General features: G+C 44.3%; 2 protein-coding genes and 5 non-coding genes across 7 annotated transcripts in view; 3 read left to right on the top strand and 4 right to left on the bottom strand.

Annotated features, from left to right (window-relative positions):
• The first annotated feature begins 760 nt into the window (after positions 1 to 760).
• pals2b (protein associated with LIN7 2, MAGUK p55 family member b) lies at positions 761 to 11,438 on the top strand. Its single transcript, XM_058404517.1, has 12 exons — positions 761 to 862; positions 4,347 to 4,465; positions 4,600 to 4,752; positions 4,855 to 5,007; positions 5,124 to 5,351; positions 5,569 to 5,700; positions 5,783 to 5,879; positions 6,086 to 6,154; positions 6,260 to 6,421; positions 7,788 to 7,990; positions 10,505 to 10,633; positions 11,133 to 11,438. The coding sequence occupies exons 2-12, from the start codon at positions 4,349 to 4,351 to the stop codon at positions 11,307 to 11,309; spliced, it is 1,620 nt and encodes a 539-aa protein (XP_058260500.1). The 5' UTR covers positions 761 to 862; positions 4,347 to 4,348; the 3' UTR covers positions 11,310 to 11,438.
• Positions 11,439 to 13,189: 1,751 nt separating this feature from the next.
• On the bottom strand, positions 13,190 to 16,759 carry LOC131362438 (uncharacterized). Its single transcript, XM_058404440.1, has 7 exons — positions 16,610 to 16,759; positions 14,795 to 14,915; positions 14,560 to 14,700; positions 13,980 to 14,267; positions 13,796 to 13,888; positions 13,645 to 13,715; positions 13,190 to 13,554 (listed from the first exon to the last, which is right to left on the bottom strand). Exons 1-7 carry the CDS (start codon positions 16,757 to 16,759, stop codon positions 13,306 to 13,308), a joined length of 1,113 nt encoding a protein of 370 aa, XP_058260423.1. The 3' UTR covers positions 13,190 to 13,305.
• On the bottom strand, positions 16,654 to 16,735 carry trnas-aga (transfer RNA serine (anticodon AGA)). Its single transcript has one exon. It is a non-coding gene; the product is annotated as a tRNA-Ser (tRNA).
• A 906-nt stretch (positions 16,760 to 17,665) lies between the features above and the next one.
• Positions 17,666 to 17,737, top strand: trnad-guc (transfer RNA aspartic acid (anticodon GUC)). Its single transcript has one exon. It is a non-coding gene; the product is annotated as a tRNA-Asp (tRNA).
• Positions 17,738 to 18,528: 791 nt separating this feature from the next.
• On the bottom strand, positions 18,529 to 18,617 carry trnas-aga (transfer RNA serine (anticodon AGA)). The gene has a single exon. It is a non-coding gene; the product is annotated as a tRNA-Ser (tRNA).
• Positions 18,618 to 19,539: 922 nt separating this feature from the next.
• On the top strand, positions 19,540 to 19,611 carry trnad-guc (transfer RNA aspartic acid (anticodon GUC)). The gene has a single exon. It is a non-coding gene; the product is annotated as a tRNA-Asp (tRNA).
• Positions 19,612 to 20,402: 791 nt separating this feature from the next.
• Positions 20,403 to 20,423, bottom strand: part of trnas-aga (transfer RNA serine (anticodon AGA)) — an 82-nt gene continuing 61 nt past the window's right edge. The window contains exon 1 of the tRNA in view: positions 20,403 to 20,423. This exon is cut by the window's right edge and continues 61 nt beyond it. This is a non-coding gene — a tRNA (tRNA-Ser).

Genomic DNA, 20,423 nt, shown 5'->3' with positions numbered 1-20,423 from the left:
CCGTGAGTGTGTACACGCACGCGCTACATGAAACATTTATTATTATTATTATTATTATTATTATTATTATAAGACGTAATATACTTTTCAAAGTGTTTTTTTATTAACAAATTAATCTCTTTCTCGACTCCCACTGGTGTTTCCCCGATAGTAAATAGCAGATTTTAATGTCAGGTTTATTTAACAGCGCGAGACAACTGCGCAAGCGCACTGCGCTGCTACCTCTCCACAATAGTGATGGGAATCAATTCAGTGACTTGGCTCTTTGAATCTCCTTAAGCAAAAAAAAAAACAAAAACATTTTTTGATAAATTAGCAAAAATATTTTTAAAAGAAATCTGCATAAATACACAATTTACCCTTAACCCGACAACTTACTCCGTAGAGACAACTGCGCAAGCGCACTGCGCTGCTACATCTCCACAATAGTGATGGGAATCATTTTAGGTGACTCGGATCTCCTTCAGAGTCATTTCGTTCATTTCAGCAGAATAAAATTCCAGTGTTTCGTGTTAATAGCCAATTACCTCGACACATCTACTTACGCAAACGTTTTTTTATTTCTCAGAAAATGTTCATTCCACATGAGAAAATATAAGATTATATAATATATATATATATATATATATATATATATATATATGCGCAGTCAATACAAAATGAACGAATCACTCTCTGAGACGACTCGTTGTTCTGGAGTCATAGTAAGGATTTGTTTAAAATGAACAAATCGCTCTCTGATTCGACTCGTTGTTCTGGAGTCATATTTAAGGATTCATTTAAAATGAACGAATCGTTCATCACTACTCCACTAAGCATCAGCACTGCACACAGAGCCGAGGAGGTTTTCCTTTAAAACTCGGTAAGTCTGACCACTTCATCGAGAGCCGGTAATGTCCGTCAGTTTCAGGAGTTGCTATAGCAACATTTGCTTTTGAACAGTCCACTTCCGGTTAGTTTTGTAGATTAGTTTAAATTGTCAATAAATCTGTAATGAATAAGGTTAGGTTTAGGTGCAAGCTTTAATTAGATGCATTAATAAATGTGTGTGTGTGTGTGTGTGTGTGTGTGTGTGTGTGTCCAGTATCATTCTCATTCACTAATTGACAGTGATTCTATATATAGTCACAGATAAAAACAAAAAATGTGTATAGAGTTATTAAGGCGATATTAAAATGCTGATAATCTTTTGGGATTAAGTGTTGTGAGTGTGAAGTGTAGGAAATGTTTATACATGTTGTACTGCACCTGGCTTAAAACTGTTGTTCTGCTGGAAATTGAGTTTTAATAGTGAAAGTTTGACCAGAAAGAGAAATCTGACATGACCTACAGAGAGATTATAACCATTTAACAAAAGTAGCCCAGAGCTTCACATCCATGACTGCCCACTGCTCTCTGACACAGCCTGGTGTCCTGGCTAGCTGCCACTCTGTGTGTGTCTGTTAGAGAGAAAGACGCCGTATCTTTTAATGTATTATGAGCTGAACAGTTCAGGAACATCAGTGGCAAGTAAACTGAGAGAGAGAGAGAGAGAGAGAGAGAGAGAGTGTGTGTGTGTACATCTCATCCCAAAAGCATGCCAGTAGGTGGTCTAGCCACTCTAAATTGACGGTGTGTGTGAATGAGTGGTCACCTTGAGCAGATTAATGAATATTGAATATAGAATATTGTAGATATTAAACAGGACATTTCGGCTACATGAAAGCTTGATGTGTATGCATTTGACCTTAAAAGTGTGTTGTTTTCCTGTTTTTTATTTTAATGGTGGGATTAAAATCCTACTCTGGCCTGTGTGTGTGTGTTTGTGTGTAAACTGGGAGAGGGGTAGATTAGGCAGAATGCTTCATATCCTCTTATAGCACAGCTTTGTAGGTCAGCTCTGTTGAGGTCAAGACTAGAGAGAGAGAGAGACAGACAGCCAGAGAGAGGTGTAATGTTTATTGCTCTTTTCGTCCTGCATTATAAAATATTCTTTACTGTATTGAGAATCTCAGTGCATGTACCTAAAAGAGCAGTGTTTATGATATTCACTGTAACATAAAAATTCAGAAAACTATTGATATTGTGTCAGGGTTTGTGTTTGAAGTGTAAGACCCAGTAGATGTTGGGATTATAGATGGAAAGGGCTGGATATTGATGGTCACTGAGCAGTGGGTGGTGGTCAGATCAGATGATGAGATTTGTGGGATTATGAGTTTAGAGGGAGATGCTGTGGTGGGCATGTGGTAGCTTAGTGGTTAAGGTGCTGGACTACAGATTGGTCCACCAAGCTGCCACTGCTGGGCCCCTGAGTAAGGCCTTAGCCTTTCATTGCCAAGTTGTATAAAATGACATAAATTGTAAGTTGCTCTGGAAATTGTCTGCCAAATGCTAAAAATGTAAATGCTGTGTGTGTGTGTCTCACCTCCCATCCGGGTTCAGTTCCCAGCCAGTGCCCAAACCCCAGCCACTGGATGCAGTGCTGGTCCCAAGGGTTGTGTCTGAAAGGGCATCCGGCGCAAAACCTGTGCCAAGATGTCGTGTGGACCAGCTGGCCCGCTTTGGTGATCTCTCACACACATAGGAGCAGCCGAAAGATCAAGAAGTTTGGGGTTCAAGCCTCCTAACTGCCAAGCTATTAACATTGGGCTCTTGAGCAAGGGTCTTATCTCCACCTGCTCCAGGGGCACCATGGTGGTTCAAGTGGTTAGAGCTCTGGCTTGATGATTTGAAGATTGAGCCCCAGCACCCTCTCTGCTCCAGGGGCGCTGCATCATAGCTGCCCCTGCGCTCTGACCCCAACCTCCTCAGCTGGGATATGTGAAGAAGAGATTTCCACTGTGCTGTACTGTAATGTATTTGTGGTGATAATCATCTTCTTCACAAAGCCTCCACCTTTCTGGAGACCTCAGGAGCGTATAATAAGGGTACAGCAGAAATAGGAAAGTGTGACCTAGTGTGCAGATTGTAGAGTTATTGTTTCTGTTTTTTGTGTTTCTGTATTCAGCCTGCTTCAGCCATGAGTTGCTGTAGTGGTAGAGAAATTAAGCCTGAATACAAAACCCATGGTTGCTGTTCTCAGCTATTGGGGTTCCCTTCTAAAGTTTGATTCTGCTGCTGCTTCTTCTTGTGCTAGTGAGCTGCAGAGATTATATACCCCAATATCTCACTGAGCAAAAAACCACCACAAGCTTTTCTGTCTAAGGCTGAGCCTAAATATTTTAAGTCAGATCTGTTGCTCCCATCTCAAGCTTCCAACTGAAGATGCCCTCCATGCTGCCTCTTTTCTGCATGCTGTCATGCTCATGTGGAGCTAGATGATACTCCTGTTCCTTCCAAGGTATGCCATTCATGCCCACTTTAATGCCTGATCTGAGCTCCACTGGGTGGAAGATAACGTTGGAAGGAATCTGGACATTTTTTATTCCTTATTTGGAATGTTGAGGTCTGCTAGCTGGTCCAGCTAGCTGCACCAATATCTTGCTGAACAATAGCCACCACCAGTCAATCTGCTGAAACATCATGGGCTTTGAGCTGTTGTTTAGGAGAAGATCTGCATGGATTTTGGAGTGATGTATGTGTCAAGACATGCACATCTACCCCTGGTTAGCCCAGCCCCTGGAGATCCAGTTAGTGGGTGGGATATATCAGACAGCAGGTGAACATTTAATCCTCAAAGTTGATGTGTTAGAAGCAGGAAAAATGGACAAGAGTAAGGATTTGAGCGAGTTTGACCAAACGGGCCAAATTGAGATGGCTAGACCACTGGATCAGAGCATCTCCAAAACTGCAGCTCTTCTGGGGTGTTCCTGGTCTGCAGTGGTCAGCATCTATCAAAAGTGGTCCAAGGAAGGAACAGTGGTGGACTGGATACAGGGTCATTGGTGGTCAAGGTTCATTGATGCACGTGGGGAGCGAAGGCTGGACTGTGTGATCTGATCCAACAGATGAGTTACTGTTGCTCAAATTGCTGAAGAGGTTAATGCTGGTTCTGATAGAAAGGGGTCAGAATACACAGTGCAGGACATGTCAGGGCTGTTTTGGCAGCGGACCAACACAATATTAGGCATAATGTTATGCCTGATCTGTGTACAGAGTTCATTGAAGTGGAACAGATTTCACACTGTGACATGAACTTGTTCAGACTTGTTTAGTGTGGACTTAGTTAGTGGCATTTAGGGTTAGATTTAGGTGTAGCGTAGCGTAGTGTTGATTAACTGCATTAATAATTAAAAGAGCAGCAGTCGTTCTTTATTCAGCTTTTCGGCAGTACATATGGATGTGACTGTGTGGCAGCTGCTTTTCTGATAAAGTGTTTGTGTGTGTGTGTGTGTGTGTGATACATTTCTTTCTCTTCAATTGTGCAGCCATGCAGCAAGTGTTAGGTAACCTGATGGAGTTGCCGTCCACCACTAAGGCCAATGACCTCGACCTCATCTTCCTCAAAGGCATCATGGAAAGCCCTACTGTCTGCTCTCTTGCCAAGGTACTACAGATCTTCTCTCTCTCTCTCTCTCTCTCACTCACACACACACACACACACACACTTGGCCCAGTTTATAACTAATAGCCTGATAGCCATATGTGAAAGTGTGTGTATGTGTGTGTGTGTGTGAACAGATTCATGATCGTTTAGAAGATACGAAGCTGGAAGCGGTGCAGGACAATAATGTTGAACTTGTGAGTGAGATTCTTGGGGTAATTCGTGGGCTGACTGTTAGAGACAACACTGCTGCAGAGTTATCACGAATTCTTCAGCAACCTCACTTCCAGGTATCTAACTTCAGCATGATCATTACCTTCTTGATCATTCTCTTCTCCCCTCGTCACGTCTTGTCTCATCGTCTTCTCATCTTCTTCATTTTCATGTCTCAGTCTCTCCTGGAGGCCCACGATATGGTGGCATCAAAATGCTACCAGGCTCCGCCCCCCATCGATCCAGCCATTGAATCAGCAGTGAACAATGCACTCATGCAAGCTGATGCAGTCAGAATGATCGGCATTCGCAAGAAAGCAGGAGAACCCCTGGTTAGTGTGTGGCAGAAGGAGTCTTCTGAACTGATCCTGAGAGATCTGTTTTGGAGATCCAGTACACAGAGGATAACTCGACATCGTATTAACGTATGTGTGTGGCTTTCATATAGGGAGTCACATTCCGGGTAGAGAAGGACAACCTCGTGATCGCTCGGATTCTCTACGGCGGGATGATTGACAGGCAGGGCCTGCTTCATGTAGGTGATATCATAAAGGAAGTGAATGGACAGGAAGTGGGAAGCAGCCCTACAGAGCTACAGGACATGCTGAAGGACTGCAGCGGAGGGATTACCCTTAAAATCCTGCCAAGCTACATAGATTCGGCAACACCACCACAGGTATTAACTCCTGGACGTGAGTATTTGTGGTTCTTTCTCTAAGTGACCAGTGGTTTCACACAGACTTTAAAAGGCAGGGCAGTATTTACACACACTCATTACAAGTCTTTATAGACACTAAATTTTTTATTTTCTGTAGCTCTTGTTTAGTAAAAATATAGAGTCTGTAAGATCAGGAGGAAATCACAAGCTGTATTAAGTTCTCTCATCTGTGTAGGTTTACGTAAAGCCGCATTTCGACTACGATCCAGCCAATGACCATCTGATTCCATGCAGAGAGGCTGGACTCGCCTTCCAGAGGGGTGACGTTCTACAGATAGTCAACAGAGAGGACCAGAACTGGTGGCAGGTTCGATTTCACTGCTTTGCATTCATCTGGATTTGGAATTTGTATGGCAACATGTCACGGGATGGCTGTGTTGTTTTAATAGGCACGTCAAAATGTGGGAGGGGCCACAGGGTTAATTCCCAGTCAGTTTCTGGAGGAGAAAAGGAAAGCTTTTGTTCCAAAGGACATGGATAGAGCAGGTATGTTAGAACATTAAAAGCACATTTATCAATTTATAAAATTGATTAAGTTTGGGTCCCTTTATACCATTCGTTAGAATTGTATTGCAGTCAGCCAATAGAGGGCGTTAGACATTTCGGCTTCTTTTTGATGCCTGGTACAACGTGCACCAATATATACTGCCCCATCTCCCCTGCCCCTCCCCCCTCCCCCATTTTACTCTCAGGGATCTTATGTGGAACAGTGAACGTTAAAATGAAGAAAAAAAAGATGTACCTCACTTCAAGAAATGCAGGCAAGTCACTCAGTGCTTTATTCTCTGAATGCTGACCCCCTGGTGAACCACCTGATGTGGATGTGTAACTGACCACACTGTATTTATTGGCTTGGTGGACTGTAGAATTCGACAGTCATGAGCTGCAGATCTATGAGGAGGTCACATGCATGCCACCGTTCCAGAGGAAAACACTGATCATGATCGGAGCGCAGGGAGTCGGCCGCCGAAGCCTGAAAAACCGCCTGCTGATGCTGCATCCTGATCGCTACGGAACCACAATACCATGTAAGTACTGACGTGAAAAATAATTAATAATCTGTTTAATAAATCATTTAAGGGATAGAATACTCACCATACAGGAGATGAAATGGAATGGAAAATGTCGGATTTTTCTGCTTAGAGCTTCTTTTATTTGTCCATATATATATATATATATATATATATATATATATATATAGTTGGCACAATTGCCCACTTGTCAGTGTAACAGTGCCATAAGACAACTGCATTATATTACTAAAAGTCTTGGGACCTCTGTCTTCACATGCACATGAATGTAATATGGAGTTGCCCCCCCCCACTCCCCTTGCAGCTATAATTCTTCTGGGAAGGCTTTCCACATGGTTTAGGAGTGCGTTTATGGGAATTTTTGACCGTTCCTCTAGAAGTGCATTTGTGAGGTCAGGCACTGATGTTAGACGAGAAGGTCTGGCTCACAGTCTCCACTCTAATTCATCCCAAAGGTGTTCTATGGGGTTGAGGTCAGGACTCTGTGAAGTTCCTCCACACCAAACTCACTCATCCATGTCTTTATGGAACTTGCTTTGTGCACTGTTGTGCAGTCATGTTGGAACAGGAAGGGGTCATCCCCAAACTGTTCCCACAAAGTATGAAATTGTCCTAAATGTCTCGAAGCATTAAGAGTTCCTTTCACTGGAACTAAGGGGGCGAGCCCAACCCCTGAAAAACAACACTTGAATTCAATGATTAGGAGGGGTGTCCCAATACTTTTGGCAATATAGTGTATATCTGTCATTTGTTATACATCCATCCATTCATTCTCTACACCGCTTATCCAACTGGGTCACAGGAAATCTGGAGACTATCCCAGGAGACTCAGGGCACAAGGCATGGTACAGCGTGTACTGGATGCAAGTCTGTCTGTGTTTAAAATTATGTTCCTATTTATCCCTAATGAGAAGCCTGACGTGACGTTGGTGAGGAAAAACTCCATGAGATGATATGAGGAAGAAACATTGAGAGGAACCAGGCTCAGAAGGGAACCTCATCCTCATTTGGGTGACACTGGACAGTAAAAACTCACACAAAAGATGACAATCAGTCTACAACTCATGTTTTTGGACTCGGGGATGAAGCTGGAGAACCTGAAGGAAACCCAGAGAACATGCAAACTCCACTAACATGGTGGAGGTGGGAATCTATCCTCCAACACTGGAGGCAAATATACTAACCACCAATCCAACGTGCCCAATTTGTTTTAGAAGAATGTTATTTGTTATATATTTAAGTATGTTATACATGCATTTAGCAAACAAATAGCATTCATTACTGCTTTAGTGCTTTTTCTGAAAATACGCTCTTGTAAATGTTCAGCATTTTTGTGCAGTGATGCTTCCTTTCTGTCACTTAGTCACATCACGAAGGCCTCGAGAGGACGAGCTCAACGGTCAGACTTACCAGTTTGTGACACGGATGGAGATGGAGATGGATATTAAATTGGGATGTTTCTTGGAGCACGGCGAGTATGATGGAAACCTGTATGGCACCAAGATAAGTTCCATTCATGAGGTGGTGAAATCGGGACGAACCTGCATCCTCGACGTCAACCCTCAGGTGTGTACACTTCAAAACATTGAAGGCATCTCACCTCACCTTGTTAAAAAGCAAATCAAATACTATTTACATCTGAACCATGATTAGATGTCCTGGAATACCTTCATTTATCTGTGCACACATCATGTTGACTATAATGGATGAGCTACAACAGAAGAAGACCACATCACGTTCCACTCCTGGTGAGTCTGTGCTCATGATAGCCTCAGGTTCTTGTTCTTTGCTGACAGGAGAGGAACCTGATGTGGTCTTCTGCTGTTGTAGCTCATCCAACTCAATGTTTTATGCATCACCATGGTTGTAAAAAGTGATTATTGGAGATTGCATGGCTAGGTGTTTCCACACATTTCTGAATCATCAGACCTTCTGATACCAACAGAGATCGAGCTGAAGCTCGTCACCTCTATCTGTGTGGTTTTATGCATTGTGTTACTGCCACGTGATTGCCTGAACTTCCCTTTGTTCTAAAAAAAGACAGTTGGTCATTGCATGGTTTCCACAAGATGTGTTAAGAACATTTCTTTGGGATTCTGCACCTTGTTGAAATAATTGTCATACAGTTCCTCCAGATTTTTCAGGAGAACTTTCATGCTGTAAATCTTCCATTCTACCACAATGCTACTGGATTCAGATGACTGGGAAGCTCACTGTTATGTTCATTGAACTAATTTTGAGACCACTTTGATGGAAGTAGCCATTAGAAGATGGTAAACTGAGGCCATGAAGGGATGCACATGGTTAGCAAAGAATACTGGAATAGACTCTGGTATTCAAGCAATGATTAATTGGTCTATGAACTCAAAGTCTTCCAAGAAAAAACATTCCCCACATCATCACACCACCTCCAGCAGGCTGACACAAGGCAGATTTGGTCAATGGATTCATGTTGGTGCCAAATTCTGACCTTAAAGTCTGTGTGCCTCAATAGATTAATCAAATCAGTCTATGTCTGATTTCAAGTTATCCAGTTTGGTGAGTCTGTGCCTGCTAGCCTCAGCTCTCTGTTCCTTGGCTGACAGAAACCTGAAGTGGTCTGCTGCTGGGAATGTTTCTGGTTGGATCTTTCCAGGGTGATTCATCTCCACATCAGGATCTTTTATTCTTTTTCACAGACTTCATCTTCTGTCGCTTGGAGTCAGAGTGGACAATCATCTGTGCTTCTCCTCTCACAGCCATGTTCATGCTGATTTCTCCATTTTGAGACTGGAATATTGCACATCTCTTGCAGGTCTGCCTCTGAGCACCACTCAACCTCCAGAATACAGTTTCTTGAAAGTTCTCACTTCACTCCCTTTATCTGGCTTCCTGTAACTCCCAGTATCACTGATGCTTGCCCACAAAGCCAGCACCTAGCTACCTCAAAGCACCACACTAACTCCCTGATCCATAAATGGAAATTAGACTTGGAGATGATGGTGGAAGATCTCCCTGTTCTTCTCCCTTCTTGTTTGGAATTTGCACAGCGTTTCATTCAGTTACCAGGAGAAGTGGCCGGATAGTTTTCTTCTTCTTGCTGTTATTTCTCCAAATAGCTTTCCAGCTTTGGGAGCAGTGGTAGCTCAGGTGGTTAAGGCTCTTGGTTGTTGATCAGATGATCAGGGTTCAAGCCCCAACACCACCAAGCTCCACTGTTGGGCAATTGAGCAAGATCCTTAACCCAGGGGGGGCTTTATCATAACTGCCCCTGTTCTCTAACCCCAACTTCCTCAGCTGGGATATGTGAAGAAAAGAATTCCACTGTGCTATAATGCTTGTGCCCTTGGTTTTTCTTCCCAGATTTACCCCCACACACCCCTTCTCTTCCTTGAGCTACACATGCCACTAACTATATACAGATTTCATTCTGTTCCTCAAGCTCTTCATATAACTGTTCTTCATATAATCTCAAGGAGTTGGATTTGCCTTCGTTGCTTCCGATAGAGATCCAAATCCCTAATGAGCAAGTTCAAGGCAACAGTGGCAAGGAAATATTTCCAAAGACAACATGAAGAGGATGATGGGAACCAGACTAAAAAAAAGGAAACACACATCCTGCTCTGGACCTCCAGCATGTGACTGAGTCATTACTCTTCCATTACTGCTGTAGCATATCGGTAAAGGTTATCCTGCTGTTTAAACACTCTATATTTATTCATTTATTATTTATAAAGCTGCTGCTGAAAGGAATTAACCACTCAATGCTGACATGGCGTTAAAAACTTAAACATCTTTACTTATACCAGTTGCAACACTGCCCTCTGGTGGTTATGAGGAGTGAAGTGTAGTTTGTGTAGCTAACAGTAAGAGGAGCAGGAGCGGTAGGTTGCAGTCAACAGCAAACCAAATAGAGCTGAGTTCCAGAGAACAAGAAGCTATCCAGATGTTCAAACACTGGTCCACTGCTCTCACGGTCACATACACAACCTACTGTTTTCCTTCATGGTGACCAGCCGAATTTCCAGCAAGCCTTAACATCCCTTATCAGTCTATGCAATCAGTGGGTAAAGATGTTTTTATTCACTGGCTTTTCCACAGGTTCTGAAGGTGCTGAGAACAGCGGAGTTTATGCCCTATGTAGTGTTCATAGCAGCTCCTGAGTTCGAGACACTGAAAGCTATGCACAAAGCCGTCGTCGATGCAGGCATCACCACCAAACTGCTCAGAGTACGTACAAAAACCCACCAACTCACCCCAATAGTACCACCGGAGACTCAGAAGCGTTTAGATTAATGATAATTATTGTAAACACTTTCAATTTACAATCCAGTTATGTTATTAGGCAGCAAGAGGTCAGAACACTACTGGACATCAGCATGCTCCATTACTGACATCCAGTATACGAGGGATGATGGACGCCACAAATCCATGGAAAATAAAGCTGATTTTGAATTTATTTATTATAGCAATAATTATGGTTAGGCACGTTATTTGTAATAAAACAAGACAGGGGGCGCTCCAATCACATTTTTCTTACTGAAGTGTACTACTACTACTCCAAACGAAAAAAACAGTGTTATTTACAGTGTTGTGTGTGTTATTTACAGTGTTGTGTGTGTGTGTGTGTGTGTGTGTGTGTGTTATTTACAGTGTTGTGTGTGTTTATTTACAGTGTTGTGTGTTACTCTAGACAAATTGATTCACAAAGTCTTTTTTATTCTCTAAGGATGAGGATCTGAAGAAGAGAGTGGATGAGAGCGCTCGCATCCAGCAGACTTACAGACATTACTTGGACCTCACCGTTGTGAACGACAATCTGGACACTGCATTTGAAACTCTAAAGGCTGCTTTGGACAGACTTTCCTCTGAACCCCAGTGGGTTCCGGTCAGCTGGGTTTACTGAAGGAGTGAGTGTGTGAGCTGTGATATGGAGTGTGTGAGCTGTGATATGGAGTGTGTGAGCTGTGATATGGACAGTGTGAGCTGTGATATGGAGTGTGTGAGCTGTGATATGGAGTGTGTGAGCTGTGATATGGAGTGTGTGAGCTGTGATATGGAGTGTGTGAGCTGTGATATGGACAGTGTGAGCTGTGATATGGAGTGTGTGAGCTGTGATATGGAGTGTGTGAGCTGTGATATGGAGTGTGTGAGCTGTGATATGGAGTGTGTGAGCTGTTATATGGAGTGTGTGAGCTGTGATATGGAGTGTGTGAGCTGTGATATGGAGTGTGTGAGCTGTGATATGAAGTGTGTGAGCTGTGATATGGACAGTGTGAGCTGTGATATGGACAGTGTGAGCTGTGATATGGAGTGTGTGAGCTGTGATATGGAGTGTGTGAGCTGTGATATGGAGTGTGTGAGCTGTGATATGGACTGTGGTGGACACAATAACAACCTCCTTCTACACAAAGGGAAGCTGGACTTCTGATGGACTTCCACACTGGAATAACGTTTCAAGAAATTCTGATGGGAAAGAGTTCCATATTGTCCAGCTTTTGTTGCTTGTGGTTTCTCCGGAACCTTCTGTGATCTGATTGTGTTTGGAACTTACTCTTAATTACATCATTTCCTGTTTGTGTAATCATTTTAGTGAAGACTTTTGTTGCGTGTTGTTCTTTGTGAACTTGATCTTTTTCAGGTCATTTTGACTCCGACCTCCAGAAATGTTACTTCCACATTATTGTGTGTGCCATGTCATAATAAGCACCTCTCTCTCTCTCTCTCTCACACACACACACACACACACACACTCCCTTCCTGCCCCTCTGTGCAGTTTAAGTGATCACTACTTGACCTCTTACAGGGGAAGCAATAAATATAAAGAATATTTTATAACTAATTGGATACTGTAAATGGTTTTCTCTATTAAAATCTTTGCTATATTCATAAACAGAGCAATCAGAGTGTGTAGAGTGTGTTTAGAGTGTGTGTAGAGTGATCTTGAAGATACAATTAAGTGCAAAAGTTGTGAATAATAATAAAAGACCTGCCTTTATTATACAATTCATCTTCAAAATAGCTTTCAGTCATCAAAAGAAACACAATGATGCAACTGAGATTATCATTAAAATGTATAAATAACATACACGATATTGCCAAAGGTTTTGGGACACCCATCCAAATCATTGAATCCAGGGGTTGTTTTTCAGGGGTTGGACTCGGCCCCTTAGTTCCAGTGAAAGGAACTCTTAATGCTTCAAGACATTTTGGACAATTTCATGCATTTCATGCATTGTGGGAACAGTTTGGGGATGACCCCTTCCTGTTCCAACATGATTGCACACCAGTGACCAAAGCAAGGTCCATAAAGACATGGATGAGTGAGTTTGGTGTGGAGGAACTAAACAGAGTCCTGACCTCAACCCCATAGAACACCTTTGGGATGAATTAGAGCAGAGACTGTGAGCCAACATCAGTGCCTGACCTCACAAATACGCTTCTTCTAGAAGAATGGTCAAAAATTCCCATCAACACACTCCTAAACCTTGTGGAAAGCCTTCCCAGAAGAGTTGAAGCTGTTATAACTGCAAAGGGGCGGGGTCAACTCCATATTACATTCATGTGCATGTAAAGGCAGACGTCCCAAAACATTCGTCAATATAGTGTATATTTACAGTGAATTAGACTGTGAAGAGTTAATGTATTATTTTTTTTTACTCCATGTCAGCTTGTTTTTTTTTTATTTCTAAAGCAGTGTACTAAAATATTTTTTAAGAAGAAGCTAAATAAATATTGCATCATTTTTTAAATAGATCTGGGTTAAAAAAATGATTTAGAGCTCATATAAGTGTCAGATTCTTTTGTGTATAAAAACTCTCCTCATTCTAATCAAATTTAAAACAAAAAGAAAAGGACTCTTCACCTCATGATACAGATGTCTGTCACTGAAAAGCTGAAATTCAGTTTTCTACATCGATTTCGCACATCTCGTTCAAGCACGCGAGGCCATGGATGACCACACACAGTACCAGGGGAAGCACTTTACTGCCACTTCCTATCTCCGCATGCAGCTCTCTGTTGTCTATCTTCAGTGTTATGTTGGAGGAGTTGAACAGGTGCTCCACCTCCTCAGGCACCTCACCGTTCCTCAGGAGAAAAGGAAGCTCAGAGAAGGGGACTTGCTGGGAAGTGTGTGTCAGGTGAGTTAGCTGACAAACGAGACAGAGTGTAGATTGATTAGCCGAGAAGAACAATTTTCAGTGTAAATAAAAGGCAGGAGGGAAATAAAACACACTTACTAAATTGTTTAGCCCGGTAATTGTTTCTGGAGAGCAGGTTTTCAGCAAGCTGAGGCTGTATTCAGTCAGTTCTGAAACAAATAATCAACCAAAATGAGATCTTCTGAAGTGAAAGATAATCAGTGTGTAGTGACCATTCGATCTCTCTCACCTCCAGCAGCACTGATCAGCATGTGCATAGCGGTCAGGATTAACCGCCTCTGATCGGTTAAGTTTACAGATGATCCATGATGGTTTGAGTTCGCTAAACCGATGAAAATTGATCAGTAACTTTTACAATAGAAGAAATTTGTTATTTATAAATTATCTGTCATAAACAGCTCATGTGTATTCACTTGCTTGCCAACTAGCTGGTGCACCCTGACCCTGACATCCATCTGACTGCAGGTCCCCTGTGTCCATATCGCACAGCAGCAAGTCCAGAAATGTGTCAGTGACGTCACTGGATGTGTCAGGCAAATAATCATACATAGATTCATCACATATGTTGTCCAGCTTGTTCTCTAGAGAGGATAGAAGTGTCTGGTCTGGGAGAATCTCTTGGAAGAGGTTTAATAAAGAGAAACAAGTTTCAGGAGTCAGATGTGCCAATTCGCATAATGTCGCCTTTACACTTGCCAGGTCTGCAACACACACACACACACACACAAACAGACAAAGCATCACTGAATGAAACTGAAATTTGTTTGGTACATTTCACAATTATCTTTTGTTCCATGAACTGCATATACACTCTATTGCCAAAAGTATTGGGACACCCCTTCAGGAAGTTTATCAGGAGTTTGGGCTCGGCCCCTTGGTTCCAGTGAAAGGACCTCTTAATGCTTCAAGACAGAGCAGAATGATTTCTCCACAGTTCTCACACATCAAAGTGGTTCACGAATAAAATAAAGTGGCAACCTGACTCATATTTACCTTCATTCAAGACGTTCAGTGAAGAGCTCTCCACCGTTGGGGTCATTGCCCACAAGCCGTCCAGTTCTATCGTCTCGTGATCTGAACACTGAGTGACGCTGCTGTCATCCGCCTGCACCCCATTAGGCCTCACAACCACCTCTAAACACACAAAACACACCCACAAATCGTCCCATCATAGTCATACACTCTATAAAATAATAATAATTTAAATAATAATACACACAACACTCACCATAGTGACCATCACTCTTTATGTTCAGTTCGCTGACACTGTAGGCCAACACGGTGCATGCAGGGATCTCGATGGCCACGTCCCCGCTCTTCTGTAGACAAACGCTCTCGTTCAGTCGAACCTGCATACAGTCATACAGTGTTCACAGACACATTCAGTTCATGTTGCGCTATCGCTCGGCTAATTTCATCTTCACATCCATGTAGAAAGTGAAATCAGTAGAGATATAGTAGCCACAAGGGTACACAGATATACACTACCGGTCAAAAGTTTTAGAACACCCCAATTTTTCCATTTTTTTACTGAAAATTATTCAGTTTAATGTCTCATTGCACTCTGAAATGAAAGCATAGTACAAATAAGCAATTGGAGTTAAAAAAGAAATCATGGAATCAATTTATAGACCAAAATGTATTCTAAACTTTTGACTCATCAAAGTAGCCACCTTTGGCAGATATAACAGCTGAACACACTCGTGCATCGATTATAAAGCGGCCATGCTGTATTTATTCCATCACGCTGGTTACACCAAAAATATATGGTTTAGGAATGCGCAGTGTGAAAAGTCTGATTATGAATCTCCAGGATTCATTCTTAACTATGAGCAGTGTGAAACCTTAAACAAAATGACCCGGGATTCTGTTTACCCCAGAGTTTATAATGACCCATGAGGAACTAGTTCAAGTTCCTCCTTAAGGTTTCTCCTCATTTTGTTGTTTGTGTACATCAGGATTCCTGTAAAGATGATTTGTGGCAAAGGTTACGGTTAAACGTTCTATAAGAATAAAACTGAACTGAATTAAATGTGTGTGTGTGTGCGTGTGGATGCAGGGAAATGGATGCCACCAGCATGACATGGCACTGTACTCAGGTGGACCTTCACTCACCAGGAGACAGAGTCTGGAGCCTCAGTACCCCTCCCATAGAATGCCGGTAATTCAATATATGTATTTTCTTTCACAGTAACTGTAACATACACACGATTGACAAGAATTTTGAGATTTCCCCTGAGAAAAAAAACCTGTTTATTTGAAGCTGGCATGAAATAATGAGCTAAAATACATGACTTGTATAATGCGGATTCATAGCAAAGCTTTATATCTTTATAGGAGGCAACGCATTCATTCATTCCGTCATCTTCAGTAAGAGCTTTAGCGTCCTCCTCACAAACACCCTTCACACCCATCTTCAGTTGGGCGGTTTACAGTAGCCACTCGTGGACAGCACCTGTTTTTTTTTAATCAGGCCTGACCGTAGGAATGCCAAGGGGCTCCCTGCCTCACCGAGTTCTTGTCTCTCTGTCTTCAGCCACAGTTTCCATGCCAGTCAGCCTGCTTGCTTCTTCCTGTTCTGTGCTCCAAATGCGCATTATTCAGCTAATCCCATGGTTAGCAGCAGTCCTGGGTGGAATTGGAACTCTGTAGATTTATACACTCGGTATGTGCCACAGGCTTAAATGAGTCCCCGGGAGACTGCGCAACAAAAGTAGCGTTCACGGCTTCAAACACGGCCGACCTGTAAGCTCCGCCTTCCCCTTTGGAGTCCACATGCAATTGAATTTAAGCGCTCGACCATCCTGACGCGCTATGGGTGAGTACAGTTTGCGTCGTGGACCATGCCCGCGACTTAGGCTGCCAACACACGCCTGGGAAGTGCACTTGGGTCAGTCAGTGAAAGCAGTCATAGTAGTCGGTTAACGAAAAGCAGCACCTGCAGGGCATCGACACAGCCTATTGTGCCGAGTTTCAGTTGGCGTTGAGGACACGTACTAGGTACTAGGATTTCCATCTACTCTGTTATTTGGGGAACAGGCACCATGGACCAGGTCGCAACTGCCCTTCCACAAGCAACATAAAGGCCGTAGTCGGCAGGATTCGAACCTGCGCGGGGAGACCCCAATGGATTTCTAGTCCATCGCCTTAACCACTCGGCCACGACTACAAGCTCCGACTGGCTGCCCCCCATTCCCCCCCCCCCTTTAATTATTAATTCACAAATCGATACATTTATTTTTTGTGCGTTCCAAAGCTCTTTCTTTTGATGGTAAGTGACTTAATGTAGGGACCATGCACAGGGTCCAACAGCAGCACAACGAGGCAGCGTGGTCGGTATCAAGCCAGTAGTATAAATTAACCTTGTAATCGAAAGCAATGAGCAATTTCCACCCATGTTCGGGCAAAAAGAAGCTCAGACCTGCTGTTAAGCGTTCGAACCTCTGCCGGGAATGGATTTTCCTTTCTTTTTGTTCCGATTGCTGAACATGCTACAGTAGGCCTCAGTCCAAAAGTTCATAAGCTCCATGTTGGGACTATGCACAGAGTCTCCATCGACAACACAACAAGGCAGTGTAGTTGGTTCACTCGGCAATCATCTCCGGGCAGCACTGTAAAATCGAGCCAGTGCGTGAAAATGCAGCTCAGAATCCAAAGCAGCGAGGAGGGTTCCCCCGTGGTCAGCTTACCCTGGCGGAGGCCCAGCGTGTGTCTAGTCCCAACTGCCTTCAAAGCATGCCCAGAGAGTTCGTCCTTAGTACAGTGGACAGCAGCTCCTCTGTTCTATTTCTAAATCAGGCCTGCTTGATTCTTCCTGTTCATTTTCAGATGGTTCAGCCACAATTTCTATGCCAACCAGCGTGCTTGCTTTTGACTGTTCTCTGCTCCCAACAAACCTTATTGAGCTAATCCTCTGATCTACAGCAGTTTTTGTCTTAGAAGAGGAGAAAGACCGAACTCTTCTGGACAGCTGCACAAGATTGATTTCAATATCTTCGGGTGCCACGCTGTGATCGGGCTTCAACTTGCCCTGGGGAAGGCCCGGCGTACGTCTCGTCACAGTTTCGTCTCCACAGCCTTCAAGGGTTCAGCCAGGTGCTCCTCGTTAGTATAGTGGACAGTATCTCCGCCTGTCACGCGGAAGACCGGGGTTCGATTCCCCGACGGGGAGGCTGCTTTTCCCTTAGGCCCGACAGTGGGAAAGCCAAGGGATCTTGCTTGAAAAAGCACCGCGCCTGCCCCAAGCCTCAATCAGCGAACAAGAGGCCCAGCGTATGTCTAGTCCTGACTACCTTCGAAGGAGCGTTCCTCCTTACTATAGTGGACAGCACCCGTTCTTTTGAATCAGGCCTGACCGTAGGAATGCCAAGGGGCTCCCTGCCTCACCGAGTTCTTGTCTCTCTGTCTTCAGCCACAGTTTCCATGCCAGTCAGCCTGCTTGCTTCTTCCTGTTCTGTGCTCCAAATGCGCATTATTCAGCTAATCCCATGGTTAGCAGCAGTCCTGGGTGGAATTGGAACTCTGTAGATTTATACACTCGGTATGTGCCACAGGCTTAAATGAGTCCCCGGGAGACTGCGCAACAAAAGTAGCGTTCACGGCTTCAAACACGGCCGACCTGTAAGCTCCGCCTTCCCCTTTGGAGTCCACATGCAATTGAATTTAAGCGCTCGACCATCCTGACGCGCTATGGGTGAGTACAGTTTGCGTCGTGGACCATGCCCGCGACTTAGGCTGCCAACACACGCCTGGGAAGTGCACTTGGGTCAGTCAGTGAAAGCAGTCATAGTAGTCGGTTAACGAAAAGCAGCACCTGCAGGGCATCGACACAGCCTATTGTGCCGAGTTTCAGTTGGCGTTGAGGACACGTACTAGGTACTAGGATTTCCATCTACTCTGTTATTTGGGGAACAGGCACCATGGACCAGGTCGCAACTGCCCTTCCACAAGCAACATAAAGGCCGTAGTCGGCAGGATTCGAACCTGCGCGGGGAGACCCCAATGGATTTCTAGTCCATCGCCTTAACCACTCGGCCACGAATAAAAGCTCCGACTGGCTGCCCCCCATCCCCCCCCCCCTTTAATTATTAATTCACAAATCGATACATTTATTTTTTGTGCGTTCCAAAGCTCTTTCTTTTGATGGTAAGTGACTTAATGTAGGGACCATGCACAGGGTCCAACAGCAGCACAACGAGGCAGCGTGGTCGGTATCAAGCCAGTAGTATAAATTAACCTTGTAATCGAAAGCAATGAGCAATTTCCACCCATGTTCGGGCAAAAAGAAGCTCAGACCTGCTGTTAAGCGTTCGAACCTCTGCCGGGAATGGATTTTCCTTTCTTTTTGTTCCGATTGCTGAACATGCTACAGTAGGCCTCAGTCCAAAAGTTCATAAGCTCCAGGTTGGGACTATGCACAGAGTCTCCATCGACAACACAACAAGGCAGTGTAGTTGGTTCACTCGGCAATCATCTCCGGGCAGCACTGTAAAATCGAGCCAGTGCGTGAAAATGCAGCTCAGAATCCAAAGCAGCGAGGAGGGTTCCCCCGTGGTCAGCTTACCCTGGCGGAGGCCCAGCGTGTGTCTAGTCCCAACTGCCTTCAAAGCATGCCCAGAGAGTTCGTCCTTAGTACAGTGGACAGCAGCTCCTCTGTTCTATTTCTAAATCAGGCCTGCTTGATTCTTCCTGTTCATTTTCAGATGGTTCAGCCACAATTTCTATGCCAACCAGCGTGCTTGCTTTTGACTGTTCTCTGCTCCCAACAAACCTTATTGAGCTAATCCTCTGATCTACAGCAGTTTTTGTCTTAGAAGAGGAGAAAGACCGAACTCTTCTGGACAGCTGCACAAGATTGATTTCAATATCTTCGGGTGCCACGCTGTGATCGGGCTTCAACTTGCCCTGGGGAAGGCCCGGCGTACGTCTCGTCACAGTTTCGTCTCCACAGCCTTCAAGGGTTCAGCCAGGTGCTCCTCGTTAGTATAGTGGACAGTATCTCCGCCTGTCACGCGGAAGACCGGGGTTCGATTCCCCGACGGGGAGGCTGCTTTTCCCTTAGGCCCGACAGTGGGAAAGCCAAGGGATCTTGCTTGAAAAAGCACCGCGCCTGCCCCAAGCCTCAATCAGCGAACAAGAGGCCCAGCGTATGTCTAGTCCTGACTACCTTCGAAGGAGCGTTCCTCCTTACTATAGTGGACAGCACCCGTCCTTTTGAATCAGGCCTGACCGTAGGAATGCCAAGGGGCTCCCTGCCTCACCGAGTTCTTGTCTCTCTGTCTTCAGCCACAGTTTCCATGCCAGTCAGCCTGCTTGCTTCTTCCTGTTCTGTGCTCCAAATGCGCATTATTCAGCTAATCCCATGGTTAGCAGCAGTCCTGGGTGGAATTGGAACTCTGTAGATTTATACACTCGGTATGTGCCACAGGCTTAAATGAGTCCCCGGGAGACTGCGCAACAAAAGTAGCGTTCACGGCTTCAAACACGGCCGACCTGTAAGCTCCGCCTTCCCCTTTGGAGTCCACATGCAATTGGATTTAAGCGCTCGACCATCCTGACGCGCTATGGGTGAGTACAGTTTGCGTCGTGGACCATGCCCGCGACTTAGGCTGCCAACACACGCCTGGGAAGTGCACTTGGGTCAGTCAGTGAAAGCAGTCATAGTAGTCGGTTAACGAAAAGCAGCACCTGCAGGGCATCGACACAGCCTATTGTGCCGAGTTTCAGTTGGCGTTGAGGACACGTACTAGGTACTAGGATTTCCATCTACTCTGTTATTTGGGGAACAGGCACCATGGACCAGGTCGCAACTGCCCTTCCACAAGCAACATAAAGGCCGTAGTCGGCAGGATTCGAAC

This window comes from Hemibagrus wyckioides, linkage group LG12, assembly GCF_019097595.1.
Source record: "Hemibagrus wyckioides isolate EC202008001 linkage group LG12, SWU_Hwy_1.0, whole genome shotgun sequence".
NCBI lineage: Eukaryota > Metazoa > Chordata > Actinopteri > Siluriformes > Bagridae > Hemibagrus > Hemibagrus wyckioides.
This window is presented reverse-complemented; position numbering and strand designations above follow the sequence as displayed.